At 49.6% G+C, this 27,691-nt stretch overlaps 1 protein-coding gene and 1 non-coding gene across 2 annotated transcripts in view; both read right to left on the reverse strand.

The window, feature by feature from the left end:
* Positions 1-5,243: 5,243 nt before the first annotated feature.
* The window catches only part of NCAN (neurocan), a 28,545-nt gene continuing 6,097 nt past the window's right edge, over positions 5,244-27,691 (reverse strand). Inside the window, exons 6-14 of the mRNA XM_069592748.1 lie at positions 26,774-27,370; positions 25,110-26,579; positions 20,640-20,756; positions 19,578-19,691; positions 18,131-18,289; positions 16,694-16,776; positions 7,269-7,413; positions 6,319-6,501; positions 5,244-6,068 (exon numbers count right to left, since the gene is read on the reverse strand). Of these exons, the coding sequence (XP_069448849.1) occupies positions 5,923-6,068; positions 6,319-6,501; positions 7,269-7,413; positions 16,694-16,776; positions 18,131-18,289; positions 19,578-19,691; positions 20,640-20,756; positions 25,110-26,579; positions 26,774-27,370 (3,014 nt within the window). The 3' untranslated portion in view covers positions 5,244-5,922. The remainder of the gene's footprint in view (positions 6,069-6,318; positions 6,502-7,268; positions 7,414-16,693; positions 16,777-18,130; positions 18,290-19,577; positions 19,692-20,639; positions 20,757-25,109; positions 26,580-26,773; positions 27,371-27,691) is intronic.
* On the reverse strand, positions 11,018-11,140 carry LOC138441925 (U6atac minor spliceosomal RNA). The gene has a single exon (XR_011257492.1). It is a non-coding gene; the product is annotated as a U6atac minor spliceosomal RNA (small nuclear RNA).

Raw genomic sequence — 27,691 nt, forward strand, 5'->3', positions numbered from 1 at the left:
TGAGGCAGTTGGTGGGTAGTTCCTTCAAAAATGCACATTGGTAGACAAAATGTTTTTCAGCTGGGGCAGCAGGGGGGCTCGGTGATGATTTGGTTGGGAAACTTCTCTCATTCCTCAGGACCATTCATTCCCTCTCCCCAACCTCTCTATCCTCTCCCTTCCCCCATCATGTTCCTCTCTCCCTTGAGCCACCTCCCATGGGTCTGGCCCTTCTCAGCCCTGTCCTAACTGGGTCACTAACCAACCCAACGTTCCTCTCAGTCCCTTGGAAACAAAGTGTGTGAAACTGGATGTTGACTTCCTGCATCAGGAAGGCAGAGAAGTTGCGTATTTTCCATGGGGTGGGGTGAAGGTCGGGGTCAGGGGAGTGTGGGCTAAGAAGTAGTGAAAAGTTTCTGGGATACAAAGAAAGGAGAAGAGAAAAAAGAAGTGTAAATGTCTGATATGGCTGGAGAAGTGGGATGGTTGATTTAACTGCTGGTGCTTCAATATCAGATGGGACAGAACTCCTAGAAATTCCAACCACTCATCTGAAGTCAGGGTTAGAGAGCCTTGGGCTCCAACTGAGCCTTAGCTTCCTTGCATAGGAGAATGGTAATGGGTCATTTTTCTGGAGATGAGTGCGTGAGATTTCTTTCACCCCTCCTTTTCCCTGCTGACATCCTTTCTCTCTTCCTTGGGGTCCGTCATCCTGGTTGTGCCCTGGGTAACTAAGTTTTCCTTCTTTCATTCTGTAAGTCAGAGGGGCTGACTCCACTGAACAGTGAGTGCTGTGACTCATGTTCCTGGGAGACCCTAATGCGTCCAGGGGTGGACATGGCCCGGGGAGACCAATGAGATGCAGGCCCTGGGATTTTGATGGACCGATAGGATCAAAGGAACCCTCTTTCTGCTGGGTCTCTGCACTGTTGAAGTGGAGGCCTCAAGAGCCCACCTGGAGTGGAGCCCCTCCGGAAGCTAGATATTCAGGAAAGCATCTGTCTCCTGTCTTCCAGCAGCCAGTGCACTTCTCAGAGACATCTAAGAGTTCCTACATGTCCTTTGGAAGAGGTTTTATATTCATTCAAGGAAACATGCATGTATCATTTTCCTCCTCACTTTTACACAAATGGAAGCAGGCAACTTATCCTCTTATTTGTTTACTTATGTGTTTGGCTGCACTGAGTCTTAGTTGTAGCACGCGGGGTCTTTGATCTTCACTGTGGCTCGCAGGATCTTTAATTGTGGCATGTGGGATCTAGGGACAAAGCCCGGGGATCACCAGGGATAAAGCCCAGACTCCTTGCGTTGGAAGTGCAGAGTCTTAGCCACTGGGCCACCAGAGAAATCCCAACATATACTTTTTATGTTGTAAAATTTCACATGGTATGAAACTCACCATTATAAACATTTTAAAGACTTCAATTTGGTGCCATTTGGTACAGTCACAGCGCTGTGCAGCTATCATCTCTATCATTTTCATCACCCCAAAGAAAACCCCATACCCCTTAAGCAGTCTCTCCATTTCTCCCTGCCCTCTCTCCCTGCTCTGACAACTGTTAATCTACTTCCCATCTGTATGGATCTACGCAGTCTTGATATTTTATATAAGCGGAATCCTACAGTATGTGTTCCTTTTGTGTATGGCTCCTTTCCGTATGATATTTATGGTTGAATAATATTCATATATATATACATAGCACATTTTGTTTATTCTTTTATTGGTTAATGGACATTTGTGTATTTTCCATCTCTATTGTGAATAACACTGCTATGAACATTTGTGTGCCATACATACTTTTAAAGTAACTCTGTTTTTTACTTAATAATATATTTGGGGACTGGCTTCCTTCAGCTTGTAAAAAAATCACTCCCCTCCGCTGCCAGCATTCTTCTAAAGATTGGCGCTGCTCTTTGGATGCACCATAACTTTTGTAACCAGTCTCCTAATAGTGGCCATTTGCACATTTCCCATATTCTGTTGTTAGTAATAAGTGCCACGGTCATCACACCAGTGTGTATAACTGGAGGATGATATCAGGAGTTGTTTGATCAAGGGGTCAAGATTTGCCATTTTGATAGGATTTCCAACTATTCCCAGAGGTGAGGCCAATTTATAGCCCATTAGTAGTAGACGGCAATGGCACCCCACTCCAGAACTCTTGCCTGGAAGATCCCATGGACGGAGGAGCCTGGTGGGCTGCAGTCCATGGGGTCGCCAAGTTGGACATGACTGAGCAACGTCACTTTCACTCTTCACTTTCATGCACTGGAGAAGGAAATAGCAACCCACTCCAGTGTTCTTGCCTGGAGAATCCCAGGGACGGGGGAGCCTGGAGGGCTGCCGTCTATGGGGTCGCACAGAGCCGGACACGACTGGAGCGACTTAGCAGCAGCAGCAGCAGCAGCAGCAGCAGCAGCAGATGTGGTTCTTCCCTGGTGGCTCAGCTGGTAAAGAATCTGCCTGCAATGCAGGGGACCCTGGTTCAGTTCTTGGGTTGGGAAGATTCCCTGGAGAAGGGAAAGGCTACCCACTCCAGTATTCTGTTCTGGAGAATTCCATGGACTGTATTAGCCCATGGGGATCTCAAAAAGTCAGACACAGCTGAGTGACTTTCACTCATTTCACGATAGATGCACTTGCTGATTTCCATACACCTTCACCGGTGACATGTGTCATCACTTGTTGCCTTGGCCAGCTTATTAGGTGAAAAAGAATCTCTCTCTGTGGTTGTCACTTGCAATTCACTTGTCACGTGAAGCTGACCATCCTCCACTTTGACCTTAGCTGCAGGCTGTTGAGTAAATCATAAATCATTCTCAGTTCAAATACATTGTCATCATTAAAATACGCAAAACCTCCCTCTTGTGAAATTTATTCTTTCCTTTTATTTATATGTCCTAACTGTGTTTCTTGGTAATCTGAAAATTGTGTATTATTTTATCGAGCATATTTTGTAGCTTAACAGCCATCTTGTTTTCTTTTCTTTGAGCTTTTTGTTCATATCCTTTGCCCATTTGGCTATTGGATTGATTGTTGTGTTTGTTTGTTTGTTTGTTTGTTCCTGTTGTGGACTGGTAGCTCAGTGGATAAGAATCCACCTGCCAATGCCGGGGACACAGATTTAATTGTAGGAGCTCTTTAAGGCAACAATTCCATTATCTCTGATCTGAAACTTGTTTCCAAGCTTGGCATTTGCCTTTTGATCTTGTTTATGTTGCTTTTTGTCATTACTGCTTTTAGAATAACGCCCACACTCCTCATGCAGCCCATATTGCCCTGCGTGCCTCATCCTCTGCCTCTCTGACCTCATGTCCCCCCACTGTCTACCTCTGTCACTCTCTCCCAGCCACTATGGACAATTTACTGTTTCTCAAATGAACCATGTTCCCTTCTGCAAGGAGACTTTCACTTTTACTCTTCCCTCTACCTGAAACTCTCTTGCTTTCTTCCCTTCTTCATCCAGTTAACACTATTCTTCCTTTAGATTCTGTTCACCTCCTCCAGGAAGATCTCCCTGACCACCTCCCAGGCATCACATCTGTCCTGTTCATCACTATCTCCCCAACATCCAACATAGTACATGGCTCATAATAGCTGCTCAGTAAGTCTTTGCTGAATGACTGAATGAAGGTGTCAAGGGGCAGGTTGAACTGTTAAAAAATTTTATTAAAATGTCCAAGAAGTACATTAATGTCCACAGTGTCAGATACCACAGACCCACGGAACACTGCAGCTGACAGCAAAACCAACGGAACCCAAAGCTGTTCACGCGCACACACACTCACACGCATGCCACACACGCGGCACACGCAGACACATGCACACCTCAAAGGGGAAGACCAAAAGACAAACCACCCACTTTAGAAAAGATCGAAGCCCCCTCCTGCCGTGGAGCTGGGGTGTGGGCAGGGCAAGGGGCGGAAGGGGCCAAGGGCAAGGAGAATAAACCAAGACCCCTCAAAAAGGTTGCACCTCTAGAGTCCCCCACCACTCCAAACAAAGGGAGATTCTTTTGTGACATGGACGACTGAGATGTGTTATTATGTTTTTTAAACCAAGAGGAATTATCAAAGCTAGAAGGCAAACCTATATTCCTGGGCTTTCTCAACAATAAGCGTAAGGTGGGATAGTGGATAATGTCTACGGCAGGGAAGACTAAAGATCATGGTCAAGGATGTGGGTCTAGTTTGGACTTCTCAGTCTTTTCCTAAATCTTCCTGTGTGTTGAGCATAATTAAGTTTCAACTTCTTTCCCCACAATAGAGAGTAGGGTTTGGAAGCAGCCAGAGGCAGGGCCAAATCCTTATTCATCTTGCAAGCCAGTGCCTTTTGCTTATCTGAGCCTCAGTTTTGTCTTGTGTAAAATGGGAAAATAATGGTTCCTAAGTCACTGGGCTGTTGAGAAGATTCAAGAAGGCAGTGTGGGAGCCCTTAGCTTGGTACCTAGTCCATAGCTGTCATCTATGATTATGACTTCCCTGGAGGGATACAGGCTCAGTCAATCCACTTCTTCCTCTACTGAACCCTTCCATGGACCACATATTTGCTTAGTTTTCTTTCCTGCACAGGGCCATGCTCCACTGTGGTTTTTAACACTAATCCACAGATGTTACCCAAACTAGAGAGGCTGAGAGTGGACAAAGGACATGGAGGAAAAACTGTGGATCTTTCCTTGCCAGAGACCAGGACGCTGATCCAGAGATCTGGCTTGGGGAGACGCTTTACACATTGTAGATTCTGGGGAGGAAGGCAAGGTGATTTCTTTATCACTTGAAAAACTAAAAGACTAAAAGAAAAATGTGTGTGTGTCTATTTCGGTTTTAACACAGCACAACTCTCTACATTACCATAGGTAGATGTTACTACTTCAAGGGTTAAGCGTTTCTAGTCCACCAGGCAATGAATGGGCTGAGGGGAGGGATGGGACCCAGGGCAGGAGCACTACCAAGGTCTGCTTGAGGGATGGATATGGGCACTGAGCTAGAAAACGTGGCACCTCCTTGGTCCACAAAGGAGGTTCTTTGTCTCCCTGAGAGATGGAGGGGGAAGAAACCTGGGCTTGTCAAGCCCTAAACGTCCTCTCATCTGTGTGTGTGCGTTTGGGTGCGCATAAAATTCACCACACATGGAAAACCACCAAATCTCAGCACTGGACTAGACCCAAATCTCAGCACTGGACTAGACCCAAATCTCAGCACTGGACTAGACCCAAATCTCAGCACTGGACTAGACCTGGGAAAGCCAGCAACACAAATGCCCTTCCCTGTCCACAAATTTCTCTGACTATTCTGACCCCTAACCCTGGAAGGATGTTGTTCAAAAAAACATTCCCAGAATTCAGCACATAGGAATTCCACACTCCGTTTATCCACCAAGACTAAGGACCAAGCTTGGGCAGAAGTCCACGTTGAAGGAAGAGCAGTCATCAAGTTCAAGCAGTGTGCTTCCATATAATAGTCTACTCCCAAAGCCAATGACCTTCACTAAAGGCTTCAGCCTGCTCCCAGGACATCTGACAGTTAACTAATCTGGAATTCTGGCAGTCAAAGCAATTCCTTAGTGCAAATCCAAACACACATTCTTGCACCCTTATCAAAGCCTTATTTTCACAACTGGCAATGAGCCTTGCCAGCAAAAGACTAAACCCCTGCAAAGAATGATCTCTGCCAATTGTGCTTCCCTCCACTGGGAGATGCTCCCAGAGGTCAGCCTCACTAGAACTGACTTTCCAGACACATGGCTGCACCTGCCAAGAGGACCTTGTGTATGTGAGAAGGAGGAGAGAGGAGCTTTTTACAAGTGGGAATGGATGGTGGGGGGATGTGGTTTGGGGCTCAGGGGCTTCCGGACCCTCTTGTTTCTCTCTGGGCTCTGTCTCCCCAGGTGAAGGCTCCAAGGGAGGTGTGGGAAGGAGGTTGTGCTTTCTTATGCCTGGTTCTTCAACAGAAATTCCCTTCTTCCTTCTCCCAGTCCTCTGCTGGGTGCTTCTTGTGTTTTCTGCGCTCCTTGCGAGATTTGTGGTGGCGATGCTGGTGGTGATGCTGGTGGTGATGGTGGTGTCGCCGCATCCTATGGGACCGTCTGGCTGCAGGGAAGCAAGGGAGGACAGAAACATGTCAAAAGCCAGTGAGAGGTGGGGGGCCTGACACAACAGGCCTCCTTGGAGGAGGGGGAAATGGAGGGAACACCAGGTAGGCTGGTAAGTTCTCGTTTATCGGCAAGGGCGTATTATGGCAGACAGCCAGTCAGATCAATGTGTATAGTCACGAGGTGTTTAACTGGAGACTATATATAGCTGGACACATGGGTTGGGATGTCTGGGGGAAGCCACTTACGTTTGGTGCAGACGATTTGGGGCCGGTCCCACTTGCCATTGCTCCGGCACCGGATGACGGCCACATGGTGCTGGGCAAATCCTTCATCACACTGGTAGCGCACTGTGGCATGGACGTTATACTTGGCTTTGCGGGCGCCAATGGGCGAGGCGTTCTCCACTGCTGGAGGGGGACCACACAGCACTGGGGACAGAGGGGCTTCCCGTTAGAGAAGCGGACGGGACTAGCGCCAAACTGGCTCCAACTCCTGTCGAGAGGGACCCGCAACAGGCCCCCCTTTGCTCAGCTGTGACCCTGAAAGGCTAGAAGTGAATATGTCTGTCTCCTCCACTCAAACCAGGAGCCCTCTGAGGGGCAGGAACCTCCTGGACCCATCTCACCCTGTAATACTCAGGCATGATGCGAACAAAGGAGATGGGAGGCAAGAATAATCCAAGCAAATGAAATGAAGAAAGGACACGAAAACTGGCAAAGAAACAGAAGCCAGAATGAAGAAAAGTGTAAGCGAAAGGAGGACATGAGAATCTATATATATATATACAGATATATATACACATATATATATACTTAATATGTAAAGAGCTCTTACAAATCGATAAGACCAATGAACCTATAGAAAATTACACAAAGGCAATTAACTGGTAGGTCACAGGAAAAGTACATGCAAGAGCTTATCAACATATAAAGAGCTGGTTATTCTCATCCTCAAACATACGCAAACTGTGAAAACAATGATATACTGTTTTTTTCAGGACTTAGATGAACAAAGAACAAAAAGTGTGAGAACACACAGAGTTGGAGAGGTTGGGGGGAAATGGGTACTCTCACGTGTGAAGAGTGAAAACAGGGCTGGAGTGACGCCACACTTGAGAACTCAGATGAAACAATGGGTCAGTGACGGGCAGGAGGGACAGTCGGGGGAGGGGGTGGGAGGCAGGCCAGAAGCGTACCTGTGCCCTTCTTACAGACATAGGGAAGGTTGTAGTTGCAGGGAACGTCGTTCCAGCGCCCGCTCTCGTGTGCAACCATCACCACGCAGTCCTCCCCACCCGCGAAGAAATTGTCCGGCTGATTTTCCCGCCAGTTCTCAAATTGCTGTAAGAATGGGGAGCAGAGGGTGCTCAAGGGACCTGCGTCCTGACCCAGACTCTGGCACTGTGGGACCACTCACATTCTTAGGGACTCAGTGTCCCCACCTCTACAATGAGCACTGGTCTAACTTCCCTGAGGGTGGCTGCCACTGCAGGCTGAGTCAACCCTCTTCTAGCTGGGAGGCTGTGGTGCCCTCCTCCCTGGTCCTCATGCCTTCTGTTTCACTGCCTGACAGTTTCCCACATGGGTCACACATTGTTATATAAATAGTTGAACAAAAAGTGACTTCAAACTGGAAGTCCAGGAGGGCTTCCCTGAGGAGGCAATAGGAGAGCTGAAGACTCAAGGATAAGACTGATGCAGGCAGGGAACAGAGTTCTAAGCAGGGGGCATAGCTAGTGCAAAAGCCCAGAGGCAGGACTGAACTTGTGCTGTCTGAGGAGCCGAACAGAGTCAGGAGGGCTGGGGCTGCTGGATCCAGGTAGAGTGTGGTCAGGAAGTGGACAGGGGCCAGTTCCCATGGTGGAGGAAAAGAGGTGGATTTTTTTTTCTAATTGTGATAAAAATATAGAATACAAAATTTACTATTTTAACCATTTTTTTCTCTTTTAACCATTTTTAAGCGTCCGATTCATTAGCATTAATTGGATTTACAATGTTGTACAATCATCACCACTGTCTGATCCCAGAACTTCTTCATCACACCAAACAGAAACTCTGTACCCATTAATCGCTCACTCCCCATCGCCACTCCCCACCGCCCCTGGCAACCACTGATCTACCTTCTGTTTCTACGGATTTTTCTATTCTAGATATTTCATGTGAATCGAATGTGACTCCTTTTATGTCTGGTTTTTTTCACTGAGCATAATGTTTTGAAGCTTTATCTACATTGTAGCATGTATCAGTGCTTTTTCTTTTTTTGCCTTTTTTTTTTAATTGAAGTATAGTTGCTTTACGCTGCTGTGTCAGTCTCTGCTGTACAACAAAGTCGATCCACTCTATGGACACACATATCCCGTCTTTTGGATTTCCTCCCCATTTAGGGTCACCACGGAGCACTGAGTAGAATTCCTGAGTACAGGAAGTTCTCATCCGTCATCTAGTTTAGACACAGGAGGCTTTACAAATAGTTGAGGAAAGAAGAGAAGCGAAAGGCAAGGGAGAAAGGGAAAGATATGCCCAACTGAATCCAGAGTTCCAGAGAACAGTAAGGAGCGATAAGAAAGCCTTCTTAAATGATCAGTGCAAAGAAATAGAGGAAAACAACAGAATGGGAAACACTAGAGATCCCTTCAAGAAAATTTGAGATAGGGAACATTTCCTGCAAGGATGGACACAATAATGGGTAGAAATGGTAAGGACATAACAGAAGCAGAAGAGACTAAGAAGAAGTGTCAAGAAAACACAGAAGAATCACACAAGAAAGGTCTTCATGACCCAGATAACCACGATGGTGGGGTCACTCACCTAGAGCCAGGCATCCTGGGGTGTGAAGTCAAGTGGGCCTTAGGAAGCATCACTATGAACAAAACTAGTGGAGGTAATGGAATTTCAGCTGAACTATTTCAAATCCTAAAAGATGATGCTGCGAAAGTGCTGTTCTCAATATGTCAGAAAATTTGGAAAATTCAGCAGTGGACACAGAACTAGAAAAGGTCAGTTTTCATTCCAATCCCAAAGAAGGGCAAGGCCAAAAAATGTTCCAACCAGCACACAATTGCGCTCATTTCATATGCTAGCAAGGTTATGCTCAAAATCCTGCAAGCTAGGCTTCAGCAGTATGTGAACCAAGAACCTCCAGATGTACAAGCTGGGTTTAGAAAAGGCAGAGGAACCAGAGATTGAATTGCCAACATCCGCTGGATCATAGATAAAGCAAGAATTCCAGAAAAACATCTACTTCTGCTTCATGGACTACGCTAAAGCCTTTGACTACATGGATCACAACAAACTGTGGAAAACTCTTAAAGAGATGGGAGAACCAGACCATCTTACCATTTCCTGAGAAACCTGTATGCAGATCAAGAAGCAACAGCTAGAACCTTGCATGGAACAACTGATTTGTTCAAAATTAGGAAAGGAGTGTGACAGGGCTGTATATTGTCACCTTGCTTATTTAACTTATATGCGGAATACATCATGCAAAATACCAGGCTGGATGAATGACAAGCTGAAATCAAGATTGCCAGGAGAAATAACAACAACTTCAGATAAGTAGATGATACCACTTCAGATATGCAGATAAAGAGGAACTAAAGAGCCTCTTGATGAGGGTAAGGAGGAGAGTGAAAAAGCTGCCTTAAAACTCAACATTCAAAAATCTAAGATCATGGCATCCAGTCCTATCAGTTCAGTTCAGTTCAGTCGCTCAGTTGTGTCCAACTCTTTGCGACCCCATGGACTGCAGCATGCAAGGCCTCCCTGTCCATCACCAACTTCCACAGTCCACCCAAACCCATGTCCGTTGTGTCGGTGATGCCATCCAACCATCTCATCCTCTGTCATCCCCTTCTCCTCCTGCCCCCAATCTTTCCCAGCATCAGGGTCTTTTCAAATGAGTCAGCTCTCCGTATCAGGTAGCCAAAGTATTGGAGTTTCAGCTTCAACATCAGTCCCTCCAATGAGCACCCAGGACTGATCTCCTTTAGGATGGACTGGTTGGATCTCCCTGCAGTCCAAGGGACTCTCAAGAGCCTTCTCCAACACCACAGTTCAAAAGCATCAATTCTTCTATGCTCAGCTTTCTTTCTAGTCCAACTCTCACATCCATACATGACCACTGGAAAAACCATAGCCTTGCCTAGACTTGACCAGTCCCATCACTTCATGGCAAACAGAAGGGGGGAAGTGGAAGCAGTGACAGATTTTACTTTCCTGGGCTGCAAAATCACTGTGGCCAGGGACTACAGCCATGAACCCAAAAGATGCATGCTCTTTGGAAGGAAAGCTATGACAAAACTAGATAGGGTATTAAAAAGCAGAGATGTCACTTTGACAACAAAGGTCCATATAGTGAGAACTATGGTTTTTCCAGCAGTCATGTACAGATGTGAGAGTTGGACCATAAAGAAGGCTGAGCACCGAAGAATTGATGCATTTGAATTGTGGTGCTGGAGAAGACTCTTGAGAGTCCCTTGAACTGCAAGGAGATCAAACCAGCTAATCCTAAAGGAAATCAACCCTGTATATTCACTGGAAGGACTGATGCTGAATCTGAAGCTTTGGCCACCTGGTGTGAAGAGCCCACTCACTGGAAAAGACCTTGATGCTGGGAAAGATTGAAGGCAAAAAGAGAAGAGGGAGGCGAAGGAGGAAACTGCTAAATAGCATCACCCACTCAGTGGACATGCATTTGAGCAAACTCCAGGATATAGCAGAGGAGAGAGGAGCCTGGCACGCGGCAGTCCATGGGTAGCAAAAAGTCAGATAAGACTTAGCAACTGAACAACAGCAACAAGAGTATATATAAGCCAATCTACTAACTCACCCCACCCCTCCCTGCCCCTTAGGATCCCTGTGTGTTCTCTACTTCTGTGTTTCTATTTCTGCTTTACAAATGAGATCATACTGTTTTTGTAGATTCCACATACCTGGGTTCATATACAAAAAACAGTGGTTAGATGCCACGAATTTCGAGGCAACGCCTTAACCGTAGGCTTGTCAGGCCCAGGGGCCTCTTCCATTCTTGTCAAGAGAAGTACTAACCTTCTCTCCTTTCATACAATGCTATCACTACTTTTTAATTAATTTTTAATGGCGGATGGATCGCATCCTCTTCATCCGCTCATCACGGACGGCCATCTGGGTTGTTTCCACCTTTCAACGACTATGATCAGTGTTGCTGTGAACACGGTTGTACCGGTATCTGTTTGAGTCCCTGCTTTCACTTTTTTTGGGTATCTACATAGCGCAGGTGGCGTCGGCGGGCCAGCACACTAAGCGCATAAGCGCAGCCGAGAGCTACCTCACGTCCGAAGTCAGGGACAGCAGCCCAGAGTGCCAGGCTGCGACGGCGCAGGAACGGCCGGGAGGACACATCCCGCGTCCGAGGCCAGTGGCGGCTGGGAGGAGACACCCCGCGTCCGAGGTCAGGGGCAGCCGGGAGAAACCACCTCGCACCCGAGGCCAGGGGCAGTGACCCTGAGGAGCCACCCTGAGCCTGAGGCCAGGGGCAGCAGCTGGGAGGAGCCACCCACGCCTGAGGCCAGGGCCAGCGGCCGGGAGGAGCAACCAGGAGCGGTGGCTGAGCAGGCACAGGAGGGCCTAGAGGAGCTATCCCACGTTGAAGGTCAGGAAGGGTGGCAGTAAGGAGATGCCCCTCGTCCAAGGTAGGAGCAGCAGCTGTGCTTTGCTGGAGCAGCCGTGAAGAGATACCCCATGCTCAAGGTAAGAGAAACCCAAGTAAGATGGTAGGTGCTGCAAGAGGGCATCAGAGGGCAGACATACTGAAACCATACTCACAGAAAACTAGTCAATCTAATCACACTAGGACCACAGCCTTGTCTAACTCGATGAAACCAAGCCATGCCTGCAGGGCAACCCAAGACTGGTGGGTCATGGTCCACTGGAGAGAAGGGAATGGCAAACCACTTCAGTATTCTTGCCTTGAGAACCCCATGAACAATATGACTAGGCAAAATGATAGGATACTGAAAGAGGAACTCCCCAGGTCATTAGGTGCCCAATATGCTACTGGAGATCGGTGGAGAAATAACTCCAGAAAGAATGAAGGGATGGAGCCAAAGCAAAAACAATACCCAGCTGTGGATGTGACTGGTGATAGAAGCAAGATCCGATGCTGTAAAGAGCAATATTGCATAGGAACCTAGAATGTCAGGTCCATGAATCAAGGCAAATTGGAAGTGGTCAAACAAGAGATGGCAAGGGTGAATGTCGACATTCTAGGAATCAGCGAACTAAAATGGACTGGAATGGGTGAATTTAACTCAGATGACCATTACATCTACTACTGCGGACAGGAATCCCTTAGAAGAAATGGAGTAGCCATCATGGTCAACAAAAGAGTCCAAAATGCAGTACTTGGATGCAATCTCAAAAACGACAGAATGATCTCTGTTTGTCTCCAAGGCAAACCATTCAATATCACAGTTATCCAAGTCTATGCCCCAACCAGTAATGCTGAAGAAGCTGAAGTTGAACGGTTTTATGAAGACCTACAAGATCTTTTAGAACTAACACCCAAAAAAGGTGTCCTTTTCATTATAGGGGACTGGAATGCAAAAGGAGGAAGTCAGGAAACACCTGGAGTAACAGGCAAATTTGGCCTTGGAATGCAGAATGAAGCAGGGCAAAGACTAATAGAGTTTTGCCAAGAAAATGCACTGGTCATAGCAAACACCCTCTTCCAACAACACAAGAGAAGACTCTACACATGGACATCACCAAATGGTCAACACCGAAATCAGATTGATTATATTCTTTGCAGCCAAAGATGGAGAAGCTGTATACAGTCAACAAAAACAAGACCGGAAGCTGACTGTGGCTTAGCTCATGAACTCCTTATTACCAAATTCAGACTCAAATTGAAGAAAATAGGGAAAACCGCTAGACCATTCAGATATGACCTAAATCAAATCCCTTATGATTATACAGTGGAAGTGAGAAATAGATTTAAGGGCCTAGATCTGATAGATAGAGTGCCTGATGAACTATGGAATGAGGTTCGTGACATTGTACAGGAGCCAGGGATCAAGACCATCCCCATGGAAAAGAAATGCAAAAAAGCAAAATGGCTGTCTGGGGAGGCCTTACAAATAGCTGTGAAAAGAAGAGAGGCGAAAAGCAAAGGAGAAAAGGAAAGATATAAGCATCTGAATGCAGAGTTCCAAAGAATAGCAAGAAGAGATAAGAAAGCCTTCTTCAGCGATCAATGCAAAGAAATAGAGGAAAAGAACAGAATGGGAAAGACTAGAGATCTCTTTAAGAAAATTAGAGATACCAAGGGAACATATCATGCAAAGATGGGCTCCATAAAGGACAGAAGTGGTATGGACCTAACAGAAGCAGAAGATATTAAGAAGAGGTGGCAAGAATACACAGAAGAACTGTACAAAAAAGATCTTCACGACCCAGATAATCATGATGATGTGATCACTAATCTAGAGCCAGACATCTTGGAATGTGAAGTCAGGTGGGCCTTAGAAAGCATCACTACAAACAAAGCTAGTGGAGGTGATGGAATTCCAGTTGAGCTGTTTCAAATCCTGAAAGATGATGCTGTGAAAGTGCTGTACTCAATATGGCAGCAAATTTGGAAAACTCAGCAATGGACACAGGACTGGAAAAGGTCAGTTTTCATTCCAGTCCCAAAGAAAGGCAATGCCAAAGAATGCTCAAACTACTGAACAATTGCACTCATCTCACATGCTAGTAAAGTAATGCTCAAAATTCTCCAAGCCAGGCTTCAGCAATACATGAACCGTGAACTCCCTAATGTTCAAGCTGGTTTTAGAAAAGGCAGAGGAACCAGAGATCAAATTGCCAGCATCTGCTGGATCGTCAAAAAAGCAAGAGAGTTTCAGAAAAACATCTATTTCTGCTTTATTGACTATGCCAAAGCCTTTGACTATGTGGATCACAATAAACTGTGGAAAATTCTGAGAGAGATGGGAATACCAGACCACCTGACCTGCCTCTTGAGAAATCTGTATGCAGGTCAAGAGGCAGCAGTTAGAACTGGACATGGAACAACAGATTGGTTCCAAATAGGAAAAGGAGTACGTCAAGGCCGTATATTGTCACCCTGCTTATTTAACTTTTATGCAGAGTACATCATGAAAAATGCTGGGCTGGAAGAAACACAAGCTGGAATCAAGATTGCCAGGAGAAATATCAATAACCTCAGATATGCAGATGACACCGCCCTTATGGCAGAAAGTGAAGAGGAGCTAAAAAGCTTCTTGATGAAAGTGAAAGAGGAGAGTGAAAAAGTTGGCTTAGAGCTCAACATTCAGAAAACGAGGATCATGGCATCCGGTCCCATCACTTCATGGGAAATAGATGGGGAAACAGTGGAAACAGTGTCAGACTTTATTTCGGGGGGCTCCAAAATCACTGCAGATGGTGACTGCAGCCATGAAATTAAAAGACACTTACTCCTTGGAAGAAACGTTATGACCAACCTAGATAGCACATTCAAAAGCAGAGATATTACTTTGCCTACTAAGGTCCGTCTAGTCAAGGCTATGGTTTTTCCAGTGGTTATGTATGGATGTGAGAGTTGCACTGAGAAGAAAGCTGAGCGCCGAAGAATCGATGCTTTTGAACTGTGGTGTTGGAGAAGACTCTTGAGAGTCCCTGGGACTGCAAGGAGATCCAACCAGTCCATTCTGAAGATCAGCCCTGGGATTTCTTTGGAAGGAATGATGCTAAAGCTGAAACTTCAGTACTTTGGCCACCTCATGTGAAGAGCTGACTCATTGGAAAAGACTCTGATGCTGGGAGGGATTAGGGGCAGGAGGAGAAGGGGGCGACCGAGGATGAGATGGCTGGATGGCATCACATACTCGACGGACGCGAGTCTGAGTGAACTCCGGAAGATGGTGATGGACAGGGAGGCCTGGCGTACTGCGATTCATGGGGTCGCAGAGTCGGACACAACTGAGCGACTGAACTGAACTGAACCTAGGAGCAGAATTACAGAGTCATGTGATAATTCAAGGTTTAAGTTTTGAGGAAGTGCCAGAATGTTTTCACAGCAGGAAGAGGTAGATTTATTTTTATCTTAGTTCAGTTCAGTTGCTCAGTCATGTCTGACCCCATGAATCGCAGCACGCCAGGCCTCCCTGTCCATCACCAACACCCGGAGTTCCCTCAGACTCATGTCCGTCGAGTCCGTGATGCCATCCAGCCATCTCATCCTCGGTCGCCCCCTTCTCCTCCTGCCCCTAATCCCTCCCAGCATCACAGTCTTTTCCAATGAGTCAACTCTTCGCATGAGGTGGCCAAAGTACTGAAGTTTCAGCTTTAGCATCATTCCTTCCAAAGAAATCCCAGGGCTGATCTTCAGAATGGACTGGTTGGATCTCCTTGCAGTCCCAGGGACTCTCAAGAGTCTTCTCCAACACCACAGTTCAAAAGCATCAATTCTTCGGTGCTCAGCTTTCTTCACAGTGCAACTCTCACATCCATACATGACCCCTGGAAAAACCATAGCCTTGACTAGACGGACCTTAGTAGGCAAAGTAATGTCTCCTCTTTTGAATATACTATCTAGGTTGGTCATAACGTTTCTTCCAAGGAGTAAGTGTCTTAATTTCATTGCTGCAGTCACCATCTGCAGTGATTTTTGTCTTAAGAGGGCTAAAGCACAGATAATCCTGATCTGATCTATGATCTTTAAAAGGACCCTATAGGGAATTCCCTGGTGGTTTAGTGGTTAGGACTCAGCACTTTCACTGCCGAGGGCTTGAGCTCAATCCCTGTTTGGGGAACTAAGATCCCATGAGCTGTGTGGTGTGACCAAAAGAATAAATTAAGAAAAGAAAAAATGAACGGCCGCTGTGTACAGGGTTACCTTTTGGGGTGCTGAAAATATTCTAGAACTAGATCAACATGGTTTTTGCACAATATTGTGAAAGTAATAAAGTCACTGAATTACACACTTTAAAATGATTCATTTTATGTTATGTGAATTTAAGCACAAATTTTTTAAAAGTCCCCAAAAGCTGCCAGGTAAAGGGGCAGGAGAGGTGGTAGTTGGGGGGAACTGGTGTAGGTGTCCAAGAGAGTGCTAAGAGAGGCTGCACAGGCTGGAGAAGAGGGGAAGTGGGAACACTTGAGAATTCATGTCTGATGGATCAGGCAGAGTCAGCAAGATGGGGCTGTCAAACTGAGCCCAAGGTTTGCCGCCTCAGCCACCGGGTGACCAGGCTGTTCACAGGGCTGGGAAGTCAGGTGTGATGGGGGACTTCACTGAAGTTCCTTTACCAGCTCCAGCATCTCAGAGTCACTGCCTTTTTTTTTTTTAATTTGTTTGCTGCACCGAGAGGCTTGCGGGATCTTAGTTCCTCATTCAAGGATTGAATCTAGGCCGTTGGCAGTGCAAGTGAGGAGTCCTAACTACTGGACAGCAGGGGAGGTCCCCACGGGGGGCTTTTGATGGCCACTCCTGGTGGTAATTTTGCCCAAGACAGCAAAGTGAAGCCAGAGGGTCTGACTACTGCACTTCACCCAGCTCTGTCCATTTCAGGCAGGGTTAGAGTCAACAGTCTGACTGCAGGGCCCCAGGCCCCCAGGCCCCCAGGCTCCCGCCACTCACCAGCCCTGTGTTGTCCGTCCACTGGAAATCCCTTTCCACGATCCTGTCATTCAAGCCGATCCATGTGTTTTCACGCCCAAAACCTGTGGGGTGGAGGTCATGAGGGCAGGGTACCCACGCCTCTGCCAGCCTAAGTTACTGGCTGGGGGCAGGGGGACTAGGGAGCAGGGCTGGGGCACAGAAAGGACTGGGATTAGGCTCCTGGCCTTGCCACACCTTGTGACTTAAACCAAAGGCCGGAGGAAACAACAAAGACAAGTCAGGTCTCAGGAGAAAGGAGAGAGTAGGAGCTAGGAGAGCTGTTGGGAGGGCTGGACAGGCAGGCGGGTGAGTCCAAGGAGAAAGCAGCTGGATGTGTGTGTGTGTTTGATTACATAGAGGGGGGAAAAACCTGTGAACCAGGGAATGGACAAATGAAAGAATTAACAGGGGATAGGATGGGGCAGATGCGAATAAATAAGTGGATGAAAAAGGGTAGAAGGGGTAATGAGGAAATCGGTAAAGGCTGCATTTAATTTATGGGATATGCCTCTTTCTCTTAGTCTCTTATTCTCCCTCATTTCATCCCCTGCATCACAGATATTTCTCCATCACCCTTTGACGCCTGGCCCTGTTTTAATTTTCATCAGTGCACTTAAGACCAGTTAAATTACAGGATGTGTGTGTGTGTGTGTGGCGGAGTGGCTAAGTCGCTTCAGTCAAGTCTGACTCTTTGCAACTTTATGGACTGTAGCCTGCCAGATTCCTCTGTCAATGGGATTCTCCATGCAAGAATACTGGAGTGAGTTGCCATGCCCTCCTCCAAGGGATCTTCCCAACCCAGGGATCGAAACCTCGTCTCTTGAGTCTTCTGCTTTGGCAGGTGGGTTCTTAAGCACTAGCACCAGCTGGGAAGCTCCGACATTTAATTAGATGTTTACTTGTTTGCCTATATCCTCTGTAAGAACCGTGCTCCTTCGGGACGGGACAAAGTGTTTCTCTGCGCCTGGAATGATGCCTGGACCATAACAGGTGCTCACTAAACAGTTGGTGAATGAATGAATAAAGTGAATGGGTAAATGAACCAACAAGTGAATAAACAGACAGTTGAGTTAATTATTGGTCAGGGCTTGCACTGACTTCCCTGGTGGCTCAGTTGGTAAAGAATCTGCCTGTGATGTGGAAGACCTGGGTTCAATCCCTGGGTTGGGGGGATTCTCTGGAGGAGGGCACGGCAACCCACTTGGGTATTCTTGCCTGGAGAATCCTGTGGACAGAGGAGCCTGGCGGGCTACAGGGTTGCAAAGAGTCAGATACAACTGAGCGACTAACACGTTCACTTTCAGGGCTTAGCATTCATGAACAGGGCTTCAGAAAGGTGGCGTCTTCGGCACCCTGGGGGGATCCCCCTGACAAAGGGCCTGTAAAGGCCACCACTGCCCACCCCAGAGTCCCTACTGTTAATGAAGTTGTGTTCTTCTGGTGAGTGGATGCTGGTTAGGTGGCCGGCTCGGCGGCGGCAGTCCCTCTCGGCGTCCTCCCACGCCCTCCGGTGCGCAAAGTAGCGGTAGCAGTGGCCCAGAAACTTGTGCCAGCCGTGGTCACAGCCCTCTGTATCTGGGGGGCGGAAAGAGAGCATGAGGGGCTGGCATCGGGCTGAGGTCGGCCTTGCCGACTGTGAGTGCAGCCGGCCCACCAGAGAGGGGGCTCAATCCGAGGTCACTGTGCGGCTAAGCCACCCCTTGCCGGGGGCCGTCCCCACCCCACCCCGGCTCTACCCCATCACCCTGTCACCGCCCTCCTCCCCTATTCCCATCTTTTCTCTTTGCAAAGTAGAGATTCAACTGGAGGATCATTACAGCCATCCCCTCTCGCCCTAACTCTGATGTCTCCTTCTCTGATCTGGCCACATCCTGGGAACTCAGGAAATGGTCTCAGGAAATTTCCTTCCTGGGCAAAAGCTCCAATAGACATTTCTCCCCCAAAGATATACAAATGGCCAACAAAATAGACATTTCTCCCCCAAAGATATGGCCAACAAGCCCATGGAAAGATGCTCAAAATCATGATCATTAGGAAACGTTAATCAGAAAATAATGACAAAGATAATAAGTGTTGACAAGGATGTGGGGCAGTTGGAACCCTTGTGCATTGCTGGTGTGAATGTAATGGCATCGCCCCTTTGGAAAACAGTCTGGCAGCTCCTCAAAAAGTTAGACACAGAATTACCATATAACCCAGCCGTTCTACTCCTGGGTACACCAGAGAGAATGGAGGGGAAGAAAAGAATGGAAAAGAGGTGTTGAAACAAACTTGTATATGAACATTCATAGCAGCACTATTCACGTTAGCCACAAAGGGGAAAACAGCCCAAATGTCCATCAAACAACACGTGACCCATCCAATGGAATATGATTCACCCACAAAAAGGAAAGAAGTGATGACATGTGCTGCAGTGTGGCTGAACCCTGAAAACATCATGCCGAGAGGAAGAAGTCAGACAAAAAAGGGACACGTAGCAGATAACCGCCTTTGTATGTAAACATATGAAATAGGCAAATCCACAGGGACAGAAAGCAGATGAGTGGTTTCCAGGGGCTGGAGAGGAGGAAGGGGGAGTAACTGCTCTTGGGAACAGGATTTCCTCTGGGGATAATGAAAACGTCTCGGAATGAGCTAGAGGTGGTGGCTGCACAACACTGTGATATATGAATGCCACTGAGTCATACACTCGGGAAAGGTTAATTCTATGTTGTTCCTTCTATCCGAGGAAAAGATTTGCTTCCTGTCTGAATCATGGCGATGGGACCAGAGGCAGAGGCCTGGAGCTCCACGTGTGGGAAGCCTGTGGCCCAGCACCCGACCCCGCTCCTGTACTACTCCTGGGGTCTTGGCAGAGACTCACCTTTCTCGCAGAGGCTTCCCCCATAGCTGGGGAGGCAAAGGCAGATGAAGGCGTTGACCTCGTCGATGCAGGTGCCACCGTTCTCACAGGGGCTGGAGATGCAATCGTCAATGTCTGGAGGGGAAGGTGGGGCTGAGTCAGAGGCCAGTCTCCCCTTGGCTCCCAGTCCAAGGAAACCAGGCAGAAGATGCAGTCCTGCCCCTCCCATCTACCCCAGACCCGAGGACATCAGCAGTGGTCTGCCCTGATGACCCCTGGCTCTGGCAGTCAAGGGAGTGGGACCTCAGACAACTGACATGAACTTGCATCAGTGAGAGCAGATGCCACTGGACCGGCTAAACTGGAACGTTCCCCCGGTTCCAAAACAGTGAAGGTGGGTCTGCAAAAGCCCCATAGAACGTTGAAGCTGAAGGGTCTTCAAAATGTGGAACCTAGGAAATTGGGTTCCAGAGCATTTCAAGGGTTTGCACACTCACAAAGCTGTTTGCAGGCATAGGGAGCTATCCACTGACACCTATGCCAACCCCTGTGTAGACAGTGCCCGAGGCACTTAGATGCCAGGCAAGTCACTGGCCCTCTCTGAGTCTCAGTTTCTTTTTTTTTTTTGCAAAGTGATGATAATAATACCTCAGTGGTGGCTGTGAGTAGAGGGTCAATGGAAGAGCTCAAGAAATTATGTCACTTATAGTTATTTTTATAATTTCATAATTTGGTGTATTTCCTGTGTGGGGCTTTGGGGCTGGCACGCAACAGTTCTGGTGGTAGTGCCTATACCCCTGCCCATCCAGAAGAGGGTAGGAGATCCCCAGGGACAGTCTGAACCTTACCATCCCTTTGTCTTCCCCTCCCCCACCTCTGCCTGGTAGTAATGGGAGGCAGCAACCCAGAGCCTCAGCCCCCAGAATGAGAGCTCAGATGTTTGGCGATGAGGCTGGTTTACTGGACCCAAGGAGTGAGGGAGGGGAAAGGAGCATTGGAAGCCAGCCTCTTGTGATCCCCTGATCCCTCATGGAGATGTCTGCTGGGACATCAGTGTTTAGATCCTGATTCCGCAGTACTCACCAATCTCACAGTTCTCTCCAGCGAACCCCTGGTCACAGCTGCAGCCATACACGGTGCCATTGGCTCTACAGGTGCCCCCATGCAGGCAAGGGTTGTTCTCACAGGGATCCAAGGGGACTGCAGGAGGGAAAGGCAGTGTCGGAAGGAGTCAGACCATCAGGCGGCCTCTCACAGAATCCAGAACTCAGACCTCGAAAGGCCCCCTCATTCAGTCCCTCTCTGTGGGGTACCCTCTATACCTTCCCAGTAAGTGGCTGCTAACTTCCTCTTGCATGACCCTGTAATGAGCTTACTCTTTCCAGGAATCTGTTTCCAAAAAATGCTCTTTACAAAGCATCTGTTGGCTGCGCTGCCTATGGCAAGGGCTTTCCTTGGACTGAACTGGAATGGGATTCCTGGTTAAGATGCCACGCTTCCAGTGCAGGGGCCATGGGTTCAGTCCCTGGTTGGGGAACTAAGATTCCACATGCTGTGTGATGGGGCCAAAAGATAAAAACAATAAAGTAAATTTAAAAGAAGACAGGATTTTTTTTTTTTCAAAGAATGGGATTCCTTCAGCTTCTTTTACAAAGTCTTCTCCTAGAACATGGTCTAAGTGGTCTCCTTGACTTATCCCCCTTCTAGCCATACTCCACTTTCATTGCGCTCCTCATACTTCAAGGGCAAAGCAGACATAGATTCTAGATGGGGAATGAACAGCACTGGGACCAGCAGGAACCATCATCTCCTTCATTCTTGTGGCTCAGGCTCTTCTGATGCAACCTCAGTGGTTACAATGTGGAGAAGAGGTGAATTACAGCAGCTACTATGCATAGGGGGTGCAGTCAGAGAGTCTGGTTCAATTCCTGCCTCTGCCACTCACTAGGAAATCCTGGGCAAATTCTGTGAATTTCTGTTGCCTCATTTACAAAATAACAATAAAAAGAGCTCATCCTTCTCCCATTTCTGACCTTAAATAATGCCATGTCTGGCTCTGTGTATATCAGCCTGGGGCCTCTTGAGGCCTCGTGTCCATTGCTTACCATGGACAGGGGGAGTGAACGTGAAGCCCTCTCCCCCTCTCTCATCCCTTCAGCGGTGTTTCTCTGGAGGCAAGAGGGTCTCCCCTCCCCATCTCAGGGGCCCAGATGCCTTGGTGGGCAGGCTCTATCCTGGAGCCTTGGAGGGGCACAGCAAGAACCCCCAAGCACTCCAGATGACACCCATCTCGTCAGGGCAGTGGCCGCTTTTCCACTGCAAGACACTAGAACTGAGACTCAGAGAAGACCCAGGGACCCAGGGCCTACCTCAGAGCCACACAGCAGGACAGCACAAGGGCCGAAACTGGCCTTCGGGGTTCTGACGGCCCAGCGTAAAGCCCTCTCTCCAGCCCCCATCACCCGGAATGTGTTCCTGCTTTGTCTTTGTCTGGGGCCCCGAAAGAAACAGACAGTAACGAGCAGGCGCCTCCTCCCTGGCCTCTCGGCCTCCACCTTCACCCTTCGCAGGGTGGTCCCCCACAGCTGCCAGGGGAAGCCCGTGTAAACCTGAGTCAGATCCTGTCCCTCCTCTGCCTAGATTCCTCCACGGCTCGTAGGGAAAGTCAAAATCCTGACCTTAGCCCCCAGGGCCCTGTACAACCTGCCCAGTATCTCCCGGCCTGATTCTCATCTCCCTCCTTCTCTTACTCAGCTTCCAGCCGTGCTGGGCCTCTGTGCCTTCACTGGACCAACCACAATCATACCTCAGGGCATTTGAACAAGCCGTTTCCTCTGCCTGAAATGCTCTTCCTCCCACATCTCCGTATGGCTCCTTTCTCAGCCTCCTTCAGGCTTGCTCAGGTTTCATCCTAACCCCCTCCCCAAACCGAAACTGCCCACTGGCATCCCTCATTGCTTGCTTTATTTTTCTCTTTTGTCTTTCTTACTCTCTAACCTCCAATATAACTTATTAAGGTCATTTCTTATCCATGCCTCCCGCGAGTGAGGTGATGGGCCACATGGCAGTCACACCTAGCTATTTAAGTAAAATGGAATGAAAATTAAACTGTAATTCTGGGACTTCCCTGGTGGTCCACTGGTTATAAGAATCCGCCTTCCAATGCAGTGGATGCAGGCTCAGTCCCTGATCAGGGAAGTAAGATACCACATAGTGCCAGGCGCCTAAGGCTGCGTTCCACAACTTATGAGCCCACACACTCCAGAGCCCTTCCGCCACAACTGGAACGAAGCCTGACTGCCAGGATGAAAAGCCAGCGTGCCACAATGAAGACGCCGTGTGCTACAAAGAAGGCCCAAGTGGCTGGCTGCTATCGTACCAGACAGTGTAGCCTGAGAACATTTCCATCACTAGGAAAGTTCTAGAGTACTGCTCTAGCATGTCAGCTTCCAGAGCTGCCTCGATCTCACCCTCCTGCCTGGAATACAGCCAGCACTCAGGAGTTGCTTGCTAACTGAATAAAGGCAGCCGCTGGCCCTCCTGCAACGACAGAAGCCTGTCCCTGGGGTGGTAGCTTGTGCCCTCGCGGATGGCCAGAGAGGCCTGTGGCTATGTCTGTGCCTGGCGCCACCCGGGCACATGTGTGCACACATGTGGGGCTGCCAGGCACCAGGATGCGTAAGCCCCACCAGGTGCCCCATGCCGCTGACACCTGCCCACGGGCTGGCGGTGACTCAGTCGCTTGCTGGTGCTGCGTTTATTTTTGGCCTCATTAGCATTTCTGCTGCAAGCAGTAGGTGAGTAGGCGCCTGGGTCTCCCCCAGCACTGGCTGCCTCCCTCCACCTCGGCTGCCAGCGGGGGGAGTCTGGAGCCAAAACACCGACAAAGTCCAGCACAGACCCAGCCATGGCCCTGGGGGCTCCTCTCAATGCACTTTCCTCAGCACCCCAATATGTGGTCTCCCTCCCAACCTTCTGACCATTCCTCCTCTAGCTCCTCTGAGCCCCTTCCCATACCCATCCTCCACAGCCAGTCTCTTCTCTGCCCCCCTCCCAGGATGAGCTTACCCCACCTCTCCAAAACCTCAGGGTGTTTTTTTTTTTTTTTTTAACGCCAGTGAAATAAACATCTTAGATTGAGACAAAGATTGTTGTCAGACAGCCTGGATTCAGACTTTATCCTTGACATTCCCCAATTGCAAGACTCTGCACAAGTCACTTGACTTCCCTGTGCCTCAATTTTGCCATCTATAAAGGGAGAATCATAGTAGAACTCGCTCCCTAAAGACATTAAAAGGATTAGCTAGGGATTTCCCAGATGGTTCAGTGGTTAAGACTCTGTACTGCCAATGGCGGCGAGGGTGGGTGGGTTCAATCCTTGGTCAGCTAACTAAAATCCACCATGCTGTGCAGAGTGGCCAAAAGATAAGAACTCTTAAAAAATAATTTTAAAATAAAAAGATTAACCAAGTTGATTCCGGTAAAGTGCTCAAAATAATCCAAACACAAAGGCATCACCGATAATCATCAGCCTTTACCAAAGCAAGTGCCCCTGCCCAGGGTCTGCCTGCCTCCTGGGCACCTAAGAAAGGAAGATGGGGCCCCAGACACAGCCCAGAGACGACAGGGTGGGCGATGAAACCCTGCATCAGCCGTTTCCATCTCCCTGACAGCCTTCAAAAAAAGGAGCAAGTGTAAAACCAACTGTGTTAATAAGAGTGTTTTGCAACTCAGAAAAAGTGCCTTTTAATTAGCTGCTTCTTTTTTTTTTTTTTTAAGCTCACTTGACCAAAAAAATAGCTCAATATGACAGGACCTAAAAACTAAAGGGCTGGAATTTGCAGGCTGAGCTATGGGCAGACCTGAGCTCAGGAGAACAGGGTGGTGGCTTTCTCTGGACTCCGCTGGGCACAGAGCAGCTAAGGCGCGTGTGGACTTGAGGTCTGATCACTGACTGGCTGGTAGTGACATACCTCGCTGAGCTTCAGTTTGCTATCTGTGAAATGGGGGCAATGCGACCACTCCCGCCCCTTCCCAGCACGCACACTTCCTTGTGGCAAGAGGTCCCTCAAGACGTGCACCACTGAATTCCAGCTGCAGTTCAACCCTTGTCCAGGAAGACCTCCCTGCCAAGCCTCTTCCTTCCCCCATCCAACCCAGGGAGGGGTCTTTGCCAGCCTCATCTTCAGACGGGGGCATCACTGAAGGCAGGACCCCGGCCTTGCCCAGCGCTGTCAGCTCAGAGAAGAAACGAGCATGATCTGCTGATGGTACTCATCCCCCAAACCAAACTCCGCCCAACTGCTCATCATCGCCTCACCACTCATGGTGTGCAAAACATCATACACAACTTCACCTCGTGCCCTTTGCCCAGGTTGGTGCCTCGGCCAGGAACACCCTTTCTGGAATTCAGCCCTGTCTGATGAGCCCCCATCTTGAACGTCATCCCCTGCTAGACACCTTCCCAGGCGGCAAGGACAATGCTTCCTCCCAGCCCCAGGTCCCTGAGCACCAACGCGGTGGCCTGGATGAGACCACGAGCTTCGAACTCACCCTCCTCCGCACTCCCATTTGCAGGAGTCCCTGGCAGGGCGGGCTCCTCTCCACTTGCTGCCTCCTCCCAGAAGCTCTCCACACCTGGGCTCCCCATCAGGACCTCCAGCTCAAATTCCTCTGGGCCCAGGGAGGCAGGCAGGAGGGTGCTGGGGAAGTCCCACGGCACTGTAGGCTCCCCCGAGGAAACTGAAATGGGCTCATCCTTGTTGGCTGCTGTCGGCGTCCAAGGAGGAAGAATGGGGTCCCTTGAGTGGCTGCCCTCCTGTGGAGGCTCCAAGGCTCCCAGGGTTCCCTGGGTCACCAGCTGGCCCTTTGGCTCTGGGTGGGGCTGGGAGCCTGAGGCTGTGAACACGGCCAGGACCCCGACCTTGTCCCCCAGGTCCAAGGACGTGAGGGGTGTCACCACACTTGCATCCACAGCCATCTGAGGGCTCAAGGTGGGGCTTTCTGCTCCCTCCACCATGTGGGATCCAGGTTCCCAATGCCCACCAGCGTCGCTGGTGCCCAGCGTGACTGTGGGGTCCATAGGATCCACCGTGACTCCTCCCTCGGTAGCAGCCCAAGGCCCCAAACGTGGGGTGACCTTCGGCATCAAGGAGACTTCAGGGACCCCCAAGGGTGCAGATGGGGAGTGGGGGTCCAGCCCTTCCCTGTGCAGCGAGGCCCATATTCCCTGCGTCTTGACAATGGAGGCCTGCAAGCTGGAAGTAGGGCTCTCCGCTGTGTTGAGGACCCCAGGCTCAGACTCCGAGACGCCTCCGGCTCCCATGGGCTCAGTGGCAGTCTCAGAAATAATGACATCTGCCACCACACTCCCGTCCACAGAGGCCTGTGGGCTGGATCCGGGGTGCTCAGCTTTGCTGAGCTCAGTAGGGCTGGCCCCCCTAGTGTTTCCAAAGTCTGTTCCAGGGGAGCTGGGACTGGCTCCAGCTTGTGTGTCTGTGGCTGCCTGTGAAGGGGCCGGAGGACCTCCTCCTCTGTGGCTGCTGAGTGACAGGGATGTGGACCCTCTGTCTTGTCCTGCAAGGCCCGAGGAGGAGGGCAGGGAGTACACTTCCGGATGGATGGGATCCTGCGGGCTGGCTTCGATTTCTGAAGCAGAGGAGGGCGGGGCAGTGGCCAAGGCCTCACTCTGCCCCTTGACCCCACTGGCCTCAGTGGGGAGGGGTGTAGGAGGCGCCTGTGAGAGGAGCCACAGTTTGGGGGCACGAAGCATGGCCGCGACAGGGAGGTCTGGAGAAATGAGCACGGGAGAAGCCTCCCAGGGAGCAGGGCTGGGGCCACCGGATGGGTTGGGAGTGGTCTCCGAGGGGGACCAGGGCAGGTCGGAAGTGACTGGTCTCATACTAAAGCGCTTGGCTTCTTCTAGTTCCAGGCCAAGGGCTCTGCTGGGGTCTGGGATGATGGGTGGGACCACGGTTGGGGGCCACAGCCAGGGTTCTTGGGGGCTCCTGCCACCAAGGGAACCTGAAACAATATCAACAGTTATTATAATTATCTTTCAGCAGCTCCTTCTGATGGGCTCCTTGGCTCCAGGCCTGAGGAAGAGGGGCCTTCAGAGGCTTGGGGAGGCCAGGGGACCCAGCTGTGATTCGGAGCTTCCTCCCCTGCCTCCCTTAGATCCCCAGGCAGGTCCCATCTCCCCCGGGGACCCCACTCACCAGCTCTGGGCATTTCCACCTCATTTGTCAGCACAGCCCAGGGGCTTTGGCTCTGGCCGCTCCCCAAGGCGTCTGTGGCTCCAGTGGTCATGGGAGGCTCCACATAATTCCCAGCAGCCTCTGGGGTGGGGGGCTGGATGCTGGCCTCGAGTGCCCCCTTCAGCCCTTGCTGGGGTTCCTGTTGCTGGAAGTGGCGCCCGTTCAACCCTTTAAAGCGCTCCCTCTTCCTGGGCGTGGTGCTGGCCGGGGCTGTGTCGGTGTGCGTGCCCACAACAGTGCCTGCCTCCACGCTGCTGTGGCTGGGGGCCACCGTGCTCAGCCACACCTCCTCAGCCTCCAGGGCAGGACTTGAGGCTAATGTGGGGACCCCAGGGGCACGACTGGGGGTCGCTTGAGACTCCTGCTTCTCTGCCAAGATCAGAGACTCTTCTTCCCCACTAGACACGAGAGGCTCCTGTACATCTGGGGTGACTACCTCCTCCTCCTGCAGACTGGGCTCCAGTTCCCCAGCGGGGGGCCCTTCTGCCGACAGAATCTCCCCCTCATCTCCAGATGAGGGGGTCTCTGGGTCTCCATGTTGGGATGTGGGGTGATGAGCTGTGGGAGAAAGCAGAAGAGGTTGTCCTAGGCCCAGGGCCTAGCTGGGAAGTCCTGCCTGAAGTCTACCCACATTCCAGCATGCTGTAGCACAAATCTACGTATTTCTGTCTCTCTGCGCCCCTCTGACTCTCTGGGTTGTTTCTGGGATCCCCCTGAGTGAGAGACGGAGGTGCAAAGTTTTCGTCCCCATTGTTCAGACAGGTCCACTGTCAAAGTCAGAGTCAACTGAGCCCTCAGATGGCTGTGGACCCTTTTCGCAGTAAAGGGTCAAGAGACATCTTGGCCAGTGGGTGAAGCTCAGGCAGTGCCAACTCAGGG

The sequence above is a fragment of the Ovis canadensis genome, chromosome 5 (assembly GCF_042477335.2).
Source record: "Ovis canadensis isolate MfBH-ARS-UI-01 breed Bighorn chromosome 5, ARS-UI_OviCan_v2, whole genome shotgun sequence".
NCBI classification, from domain to species: domain Eukaryota; kingdom Metazoa; phylum Chordata; class Mammalia; order Artiodactyla; family Bovidae; genus Ovis; species Ovis canadensis.